At 35.8% G+C, this 10,050-nt stretch overlaps 1 protein-coding gene across 2 annotated transcripts; it reads right to left on the reverse strand.

Moving 5' to 3' along the window:
• Nucleotides 1–2,082: 2,082 nt before the first annotated feature.
• LOC107812628 (uncharacterized) lies at nt 2,083–7,528 on the reverse strand. 2 transcript variants are annotated; one of them, XM_016637774.2, is made up of 4 exons: nt 7,413–7,528; nt 5,447–5,633; nt 3,491–4,042; nt 2,083–2,599 (listed from the first exon to the last, which is right to left on the reverse strand). In XM_016637774.2, exons 3-4 carry the CDS (start codon nt 3,947–3,949, stop codon nt 2,447–2,449), a joined length of 612 nt encoding a protein of 203 aa, XP_016493260.1. In that variant the 5' UTR covers nt 3,950–4,042; nt 5,447–5,633; nt 7,413–7,528; the 3' UTR covers nt 2,083–2,446. The 2 variants fall into 2 exon arrangements, with proteins under 2 accessions (XP_016493260.1, XP_016493259.1); XM_016637773.2 differs by lacking the exon at nt 5,447–5,633 and having other exon boundaries at nt 7,413–7,527.
• Between the last annotated feature and the right edge of the window lie 2,522 nt (nt 7,529–10,050).

The raw sequence follows: 10,050 nt of genomic DNA on the forward strand, positions 1-10,050 counted from the left end.
TATTAATTTTTGAATTCCTGCATTAATTGTTACATGCTATTTGAATTATGTGTTTTAATTGTTATTTGACATTTAGCATATTAAATATTAAACTGGCTATTTTCTCCCTGATTTCTATAATAAATTGCTAATTGTCATTGTTTGTTTCATAATTAAATTATAATTATTGTATGTTTGTTGTCTTACGATTTTATATTAATTGTTGCGTTTATTGGAAAATTTCTTCTATAAGAATTGATTGGTAAATGAATATGTTGGAGGTGCGAGTTGCACGTCGCAACAAGATTGATTATAATAAATATATTGGAGGATCGGGTTGCATGCCGCAACAGACTTATTAAAAGTCAATATTGGAGGATCGGGTTACATGCCGCAACAAACTTATTAAAAGTCCATATTGGACGATCGGGTTGCACGCCGCAACTGACGTATTAAAAGTCAATATTGGAGGATCGAATTGCACGCCGCAACAGACTTATTAAAAGTCCATATTAGAGGATCAGGTTGCACGCCGCAACAGACTTGATTACAATGAATATATTGTGAGAGCGGGTTGCACGCTGCAACAGAATTGAATGTGAATATATTGTGAGAGCGGGTTGCACGCTGCAACTGAATTGATGGAAATGATAATTGGTTATGACTGCTGAGTTGGTTTCAATTATTATAAATGAGTTACTTGATTTATTTCTATTATTGTTGTTGTATCTAATATTGCGTACAGGTAATGTAAGTGACCCGCCTTAACCTCGTCACTACTTCGTCGAGGTTAGGCTCAGCACTTACCAGTACATGGGGTCGGTTGTTCTAATACTACACTCTGCACTTCTTGTGCAGATTTTGGAGTTGGTTCCAGCGGCGTGCCATAGTTTTGCTCGGATTTCAGCTACTCTGAGGAGACTTGAGGTATAACTACATGGCGTCCGCAGTTCTGAAGTCCCCGTCTATTTCACTTTAGTTGTGTGTTTATTTTCAGACAGTTTTACTTTATTCAGACCTTTATTTGTATTTATTCTAGAAGCTCGTGCACTTGTGACACCAATTCTGAGATGGTATTTAGACACCGTTGTTTGATGGATTATTTCACTATATTTCAAACTTTGCTTCCGCATTTGTTTCCTTGTTATTAATACATTTAAAAATTGTTTTAAAATGGATAATATTATTCTAACGTTGGCTTGCCGAGCAAGTGAAATGCTAGGCGCCATCACGGTCCGAATGTGAGAATTTTGGGTCGTGACAGCTTATTTTGAAAAACGTTTTTTTCAAAAGTACTTTTGATAAGTAGTTTAGGTTTGACTCATTAATTTGAAAAGCACTTTTGAGCAACAATTAGTGTTTGGCCAAACTTTTAAAAAAGTGTTTTTAAGTGTATTTTTCTCAAAAATATTTTTCAAAAAAGTATTTTTTGAGAGAAACTATTTTTTCTGTTTCTCTAAAACTGCTTATGCCTCTACTCAAAAGCACTTTCTTTACTTCATAAAACTTGGCCAAGCACCTTAATTTTGATAAAAAAAAATAATTTTGACTAAAAAGAATACTTTTGGCCACAAAAGAAACTTGGCCAAACTTGCTATATAAGTGTGGTTGAACAACACCAGATGAATTGCGCCTTGGGTAGTTTTAATTTTGACAACAAGCTCCCGAGTCCGGATGAATCAAAATTCCAGGTCATATTCTAATATACTTTTTCCTGTCCCATTTTATGAGCTATACATTTAAGTTTTAGCAAGTCCAAAAAGAATATTATACTTCTTTATCTAACCTTATTAAGATGATTTATCATCACACAAATGACTGGCTTATTTTAAATCACAAGGTTAAAGATCTTCCTTTCTTTCTTAAATTTCGTTCCGAGACAAATACTTTCACATAAATTAGGACGGAGGGAATAACATATAGAGTCTGTCTAATGAGATGGTTGGATTGTTTAAATTTTAAAATATAAAAAGGAAAGGAAAAGGAAAAAGAGCTGATTAGTAGAAAGGGAAGTTTTCACAAGTACACCAATGGGAAGCATAAATTGCAAACAGAAAACATGAAAATAACAAAAATGTACCATATGTTGGGCATTAGTAGGAGTAGATCAATCGAAGAAGGTTATAAAGCATAACTGGGACAGTCAAAATGTAAAATACACCGCCAGCATAATAACTGCAAGCTAATTCATGGGAACTCCTAGGCATGAAATATAGACATACAGCATACTGAAAACAGAAAGCAGCATTATCCTTCTTTTCCCTTTAACTTTTTAGGGGATTCATATAACAGGATCTCCAAAATGGATTACGAAACTATAACAAACGCAAGTAAAGATCTTGCACTTGATAACTACTACATTACTTGCTCCATCCTTTCGATCTCTACAGCTAAATACTGTTACGTGCAATTTACTGTGACAAGCCGACAATCTCATCTGCTGCTGGATCAATCAACCATAGGCACATTAGTAGTGTTGTGGGCGTTTCATTTTGAGGAGATGAGAAATACCAGCCACAACATGCAGTCGGCTGCTGGGAACACCCGTCTTAGCAAGTGCCCTCCCGTATTTGTCCAGTAGAACAAAGCAAGGGACATACTTTATGTCATAATGGAGAAGCTGAATTTGCAAACAGAAAGAAGTCAATCAAGCTGGGAAGTTAATCATTTCCAGCATGAAGTATATTGATTACTCCAAAGGCAATACGCAAACTGACTGGACCAATCAAATAGCAGAAACAATTCTTCTTTGATTTAATTACTTCATCTAGACTTCCCCTCCTTTTTAAACTTTTTAAAAGTGTAGTTTAACTTAGCTATCACCAGAGAGTGTACTTTTAATTATATAAGTCAACTTAGCAGTCGCCACAGAGTAACCAATCTCAACACAATAGAAGGTGCTAAGGATTCTGCAATGCTTTTAGGCTCCACTGAGAATGAAAGCTATGAGTTGTTACACTGAAAAAACTTCAAAAGACACAGATCTACCAAATTTAAAGTATAAACAAAGTAAGCTAATCTGTAAAAAGACTTTCCGTCTATTACCTAGCAAATTGAAGGATGAGAATTTAACTTCAATCCTTTGCTGATAATATATTGCAGTTTTACATCACAATACTGAAAGATATGTTGTCTAAACAATTTATTAGACCAATGCTATGCCCAGAATGCAGTCTCCGTCTATCCCAATCAACTGATTCATGAATGTAACTTAACATAGTTATGATATTTTGATACATGGTAGAAGAATCCAATACTCAGTACCGAGTGCATTCAACACATGTCTAGTTTTGAATTAACAATTTTCAAGATTATCAAGTATCAGTACAAAAATAATCTTCAATAAAGAAAGAAGAAAAGAACCATATCAACAACCAAACAACAAAGGATGAGGCCCCTCTCAATTCTTGGAGTATGCAAAATCTAATACACATCCATCCAACAACTAAATATTACTAAACAGCCTTGCGAAAAATGTGAGAATATACAATGTATAGAGTATTAAGAGTACCTCAGGCAACCATTGATCATTCTCTGCATCAGCCATAACAATGTTGAGCCACTCAGAGTTCCTATTCTCAACCTCGTTAACGAAATTAACCAAAGAATTGCAGAGCCGGCACTTGGGGGAGTAAAATTCAATTACAGTACCCTCCTTTCCACTGGCCAAGGCAGACGCTAACGCACTCTGCTCGGCCTCTGCTTGGTCTGCAGGAGTCAATTTCTTCATCAACTTCAAGGTAGTGTTTTGGCCGACTCCACCATTCGACTGGAAATGTAATTCGGGTGATAAAGGTTGGGGTTTTGATATATTTTGGATGAAATTAAACACTCCAGAGCCAATATTCTTGAATGGTTTGAATAGCCAGGGTGTTTCAAACGTACATGGCAGAGGGGTTTTAGGGTTTTGGTTATGGACATCCCATGGCCATTTTAAGCAAAAGGGAGAGTACTTGGATGTAGAATCCATATATTCCAAGAATTACACGTATTCACATCACAATAACAAGCTAACTTTCTTCATTTGCAAGGCATTGCAGCAGGAACAAGCACCTACTTTGTGCTGCAACAACAGGATAAGCAGCATGAACACACATAATCTGAAAAAATAATAAGACAGGTTATACCTACTAACTTGACAAATGACATATTAGTCGTTATACCGTTTGTTGTAGCAAGATAATTTAAAGGTCAAAATTATGAAATTTGACCATCAAAATGACCTACCTTAGGGGCCATTTCGCTAATGGTTTGGAATAAGTAATCCTAGCATAAAATCCCACATACGATAATGTCGTGTAAGAAAAAAATCATCACCACATAACTAATACAGCGTTTTGTTTGGCGGTATTAGATAATACATACATTAAGTTATGCGGAAATCTATGTCCTATTTTATGCTTGATAGAACGTGGAATATGAATTCATGTATTAGTAAAGCGGTGATTAAACAATTTAAAGATAAAAATGACCTTTTAAAGTAATTAATTCATGTATAACAATCTCCTTGTTATTAATCACTGCATAATAGTTCTTTCATTACTAATCCAACAAAAAGACTATGCATTATAATCACTGTATAACGAGTATGTGAACCAACTCTGATGTGACTATGCTTTTCTTGAGCCAAGGGCCTACCGGAAACAGTCTTTCTACCTTCACAAAGTAGGGGTAAGGTCTGCATACACACTACCCTCCCCAGACAACAATTGTGGGATTACACTGGGTTTGTTGTTGTTGTATAATGAGTATGTGAACCAGACGACCCCTAATTCAATGTCTTTGCTACAAAGCTTAATCCAATGTCGGCTCAAGGGTAAGGCATCCCAAGCAATTGTTTTAGGCCCCCAAAGTTTAGGGGCCCTATTTTTTACTAGTAGTACATTTTAAGAATTATTATCTTTTTAAAAAATTAAATATTTTAAAGTAAAAAATAATTTTTTAATAGAAAAAAAAAGAAGAAGAAAACTTTGATTTGTTACTGATGTCGACCATAGAGATTTGAATAATCTGAAGCGTGAAAAGTATCTATAATTTTTGTTTAGTGGAAAATTTTGAAATCACTAGGTGATAAGAATCTGAGAAAAGTCACTCTGATGGATAGTTTAGACTTATTTTTCGAATTAAAGCATTAAAGGAAATACTATAAGAAGAAAATAATACTATAATCGATATAATCAATCAGCTAACAAGACTTGAAAAAGTAAGACTTGATTCTTTTTCAAATACCTATATTCCTTATCGAATAATGCTCCTATAACAGTTGCATTTGTGGGAAGAAGTTTATTAAATTTTAATATAACACAATCTTACCTAGGATCAACAATATCTCAAAAGACATTTAAATAGATTAGCTATATTATCAAGCGAAAAAGAATTATTAGAATACCTTGATTATAAACAAAATATTAATAATTTTGTGTCTAAAAAGTAAGGAAATAGTGGAAGAGAAGTAATGCATACATACATGGAGAGGCCGTAACGATTAGTCGAGTAATTTATCAGGTATCATCTACTCTCCAATCGTTTGTGAAATTCAAAAAACCAGGATTGTAGAATGTGCCACATAAATGACCTGACCTGCTGCTAATGTTGGAGCAATATACACCAAGATTAAAGGTGACCAACGTCTTGTGGGAATTTCCTACACAAGGCTGGGTGAAAGTTAATACAGATGGGGCATCAAGGGAAAATTCGGGAAAGAGTTCTTTTCGTTTTGTGTTGAGAGATGAATATGGTGATGTCCTACATGCACAAGGAAAGGAGATACGTGAGGGTACTAACACTGAAGCTGAAGCTGTGGCTATTTTAGAAGCATTGAAGTAGTGTGTGCAACGTGTTGTTGAAGAATGTGGTGGAGGGAATTTGGTATGTGCCATGGATAATTGCAACACATGTAGAGGAGATCAAAGACATTATTGGAAGACACAACATAAGGATATTGCATATTATGAGAGAGGGAAATAAACTGGCAGACTACTTAGCCAACTACGCACTGGATAGAGGTAATTTTGAGGCTGACTGTTTCTTACATTTGGAGATACAAGGACGAAGATTGGTGAATGATGATAAATTACAATGTCCTTATTTGAGAGTGAAGGTTGCGAGGAAATAAAAGGAATGGATGATAGGCATACAACGAGAAGAGGAAGCAGCCATGATCATCATCCTCAAATCTGCCCAGAGGAGAGGATAATGACTCTGTTCATTGTTCACTAACACTTTTTGCTTTTTTGCACGAAACATTACAGTATCCATGCCTTATCTTTTGTATACAATTAAACTGGTGGTATAAGTACTAGGTACTGATTCCATTGGAGGGGAACCAAGGATAGGCACAAGCTTACAAGCAAGGATGATTACAAAGAGGCTAGGGGCTGGAGTACTTACTGTTACCTTCAACTTTCGAAGGTTAGATTGTAAATTTAACCACCCTAGTACTCAATCCAACAGGCTGCAGTTCAACTCCATTTATGCGAAGATAAAAACTGTCACTACAAAGAGAAGAACTGCCCAGATTTTCTCAATAAGGATTCAATGGAGATCTCGCGCAATTTTGTTTGAAAAGGCTGTTTTTGGGTCAGTGGAATCGATGTGTGTTGCGTGTGGTTTAGCAGTATTAATTGGGGATGCATGGATTCTACAAGAAAAAGCAAACATTTTGGATTACAATATCTACTGGACGGATGGCTGGACCCAAACCTGTGATCAAGGAATTCATCTGTGCAAGCCACAACACAAAAATGGCACTAGAGAACTGGAAATAAATGTTATCACTGGAGCAGATTGGTGAGTTACATGAAAGCAAAGAACTATGATACGCATAACAAATCTGGATTGAAGAGAAAATTGCGGACAATGGACTACATTTTTTGTTACTGCAATGGACATGACACATGCATAGCTGGGATTATTCTCGACATCATCTTATTATGGCTAGTTTTTATTAGTAGCTCGTCCATAGTTCAATATGTAATATCATGCTTGAGAACGCTACTCAACTATGGCAATAGGAGCTATGTAGTTTCAATGTTTATGTTGCTACACTACGTAAAATCCATGTCACTTGTAATTTTCTTTCTATATATATATAAACAACACCTAGGCACCATGCCTAGTTGATTAAAAAAAAAGAGAATATTTGTGTGTTTGAAAAATAAAATAAAAATGGCTTTAGGCCACCAACAATATTGAGCCGTCCCTGACTTAATCATTTGATAATATTTCTATCCTAATTCATTAAGTACACAGTTTAACCATTTTACACTATTTCTATACTAATTTATACATATTATCTGATATATTATCTCCGAAACCAAATACACTTTTCTGTAAACGAAGAGGGTAGAAAACAAAGCATTAGAAAAAGGGAATTAAGGTTCTTTTTTTTTTTTGGGACTTATGAGACATAGAGGGAAAGCGAGAGAACTTACATCTGTTATCGCCGGTAAGGATTTGACCGGAGGAGCTCGCCGCTGAGGGTGGAATTTGATATTTGGTCTCGAAACTTGGGTCCGCATATGGGCCAGTTCTAGAGGAATTTTGGGCCTCTAAGTGAAACCGATTGAGCTTAAGTCCTTTTATGCAAGGTATATTTACATAAATAGCCGGTCAAATTTAATGTTTATTTTTCTAGCCAGTATAAATAAATTATACAATAAGTATATACAATTATATACATACTACATATAGATTATACATATATTTTTAATTCTTCTCTATGGAATTCGGATCCAAATTGACAATTTTGAATTGGAAATTTTTCTCATATATATATATTATATTTCAAACTTAATTATCTGGATTCTCTAAACTTTGTTATTTACCAAAGGTAACAGTATATTCTTTAGAATTTATATACATTCTAGGGACTCAATTAAGCGCCTTTAATTCAGGGATTAGCGCCTTAAATTAAAAATTTTAATTACACCCTTTTTTATTTCTCTTTCGCTGTATTTTTCATTCCGGATTCGTCGGAGGAGATCGAATAAACAAAAGAAAGGACGCCTGAGTAATTTTCTGCCCAGACACAGAGTCCTCGGAACATTTCTACGATAAGATTTGAAGGTTTTTTAACCGTCCTACTCTATTTTTTGTCGATGCTCAAGAAGAAAAGAAGATCACTTGAGGTTTCTCATAATCGGAGCTTGAAATCGTTGGCTCCGATTTGAGTTTGATGAAATTGGTTGAATTAGGCACTGAATTTGCTGATTTAGATCTCAGCGTTGAAAGTTTGGTTTGAAAATGAAAGAATCCGGCTTCAAAATCAAATAGATTGGAGAGAAATTAGCTTCAAAATCGAAAGACATCAGCTTTACGCCGGCAACCCTTTTTCTGCCTCTCTTCTTCACTCTTGTGGGGAAAACAAATTCGCTCGCCCTCATCACCACCGGCAGTGAGTTACCAGTACAACTATCATATAAATTTTGATACAAATTTAATTTATCTATAACAATATATAAATTTAAATATAAATTTCATATAACTATTAATACATTAAACAATTTATTTACAACATTCATACAAAAAAATACAACTATAATAAAATACAATTTCATATAACTATAATACATATCTACAACTATTTATAACACAGAGCATGTATAACTTAAATACAAATTTCATACACTATTGTTTACCCGAAAAACGGATAGAGTTGAATTTATACGCGATTCTAAGGGTACGTGTTATAACTTGGTACAAATCAGAAAAGTAAGTAGAAATATATCGAATATTGACCGGTAAAGAATGAAATACGAACCAATATTGAACTAGAAAACGATTTTATGAACTAGCAAGGTGAATCAATGTAAAAAGCTTACAAGAAGATAATCTCTCCTTTATATCTCTATCAATCGTGATATCTGAATATAAGAGTGTATATATGCCTTAATCTGCCCACTTTACAGAAATAGTAGTTATCTCTCTTATAGTGGAGGAATTCTACTTTATATATAATTAGAAATACATAGTGGAGATCCCATGATAGAATAATTTTTCCCTAATTCCCCCCGAGATTGTCTTTCTTTAATGCAACTGTAACGACTCTTGTCCCTTGGCTCAATCCTGATCGGACTTGGCTCGATCTTGATCAGACTTGGTATTGGTTGGTTTCCAGATTTAGAGCCCGATATTGACTTGAGCTCGATATTGACCCGGGGCCTGGTATTGACTTAGGCTCGATATTGACCCGGGGTCCCGGTATTGACTTGGGCTCGATATTGACCAGGGACCCGGTATTAACTTGGGCTCGGTATTGGTCGGTCTTTGGCTCTCAAGCTCGATAGCGCCACTTCGTATCATAGTTCGCTTTGGATTCGAGCTCGGTATTTGATCGGTCCTAGGAATTTGAGCTCGGTAACCTAGCTTCGGATCTCATACCCGATATTATGAATATGACATTCGGTCCATTATGTTCCAATCTTGACTAATCATACGAAGGTTGAAACCGGTTTTGACCGTATACAGATAGTCCCCTCGTTTCTCGAGAAGAATGTGGAGAGAAACGACATGATTTTCAAGCGGTATGACTCGATACAAACTGACGTTTTCACTGAGCCCAACCATGACGTGCATGATAGATGTCCCATAGGTTCAGTTTACCGAGGCATTAAATGCGTGTTAGACGATGGTCGGCCATTGTTGACATTGAACAGTCATTGCCAACCCTATAAATAACCCCTCTTTTTACCACTTCTTACTTTTACATCTTCAAATCTTCTAAGTTCCCTTTCGCATCTTCTGAGTTTTTCATCTGTGAATTTTGTGATTTTACTGCAAAATCCCTCTTTAGAACACCAAATCTTATCATCTTCCTCTATCTTCAATCTTTAAATCCCAATGGCGAAAACGTCAAAAACCGTTCCTCAAAAAGAAAAAGCTTTTTCTTTGCGGCCCGTCGGCGACAAAACACCGGTGGATCCACGACCTGAGGAGTGTGTTCCTGGGGGGGGGGTGTTCTTACCTCCGATTTTAAGATCGACAAAGCTTCGCCGGTCCCCGGTCGATGCGAGCCAGTATCGAGGTATATGTGCTCGATAATTGAGGGCCATCTTAAACAGTTAAGGAAAG

The sequence above is a fragment of the Nicotiana tabacum genome, chromosome 9 (genome assembly GCF_000715075.1).
Source record: "Nicotiana tabacum cultivar K326 chromosome 9, ASM71507v2, whole genome shotgun sequence".
NCBI classification, from domain to species: Eukaryota; Viridiplantae; Streptophyta; class Magnoliopsida; order Solanales; family Solanaceae; genus Nicotiana; species Nicotiana tabacum.

Bases quoted from the DNA above. Each gene is read 5' to 3' on its own strand.
- LOC107812628 (XM_016637774.2), bottom strand. From the start codon at position 3,949: ATGGATTCTACATCCAAGTACTCTCCCTTTTGCTTAAAATGGCCATGG. The intron at 2,600-3,490 runs GTACTCTTAATA...TTGCAAATTCAG, and splicing joins ATGATCAATGGTTGCCTGAG to CTTCTCCATTATGACATAAA.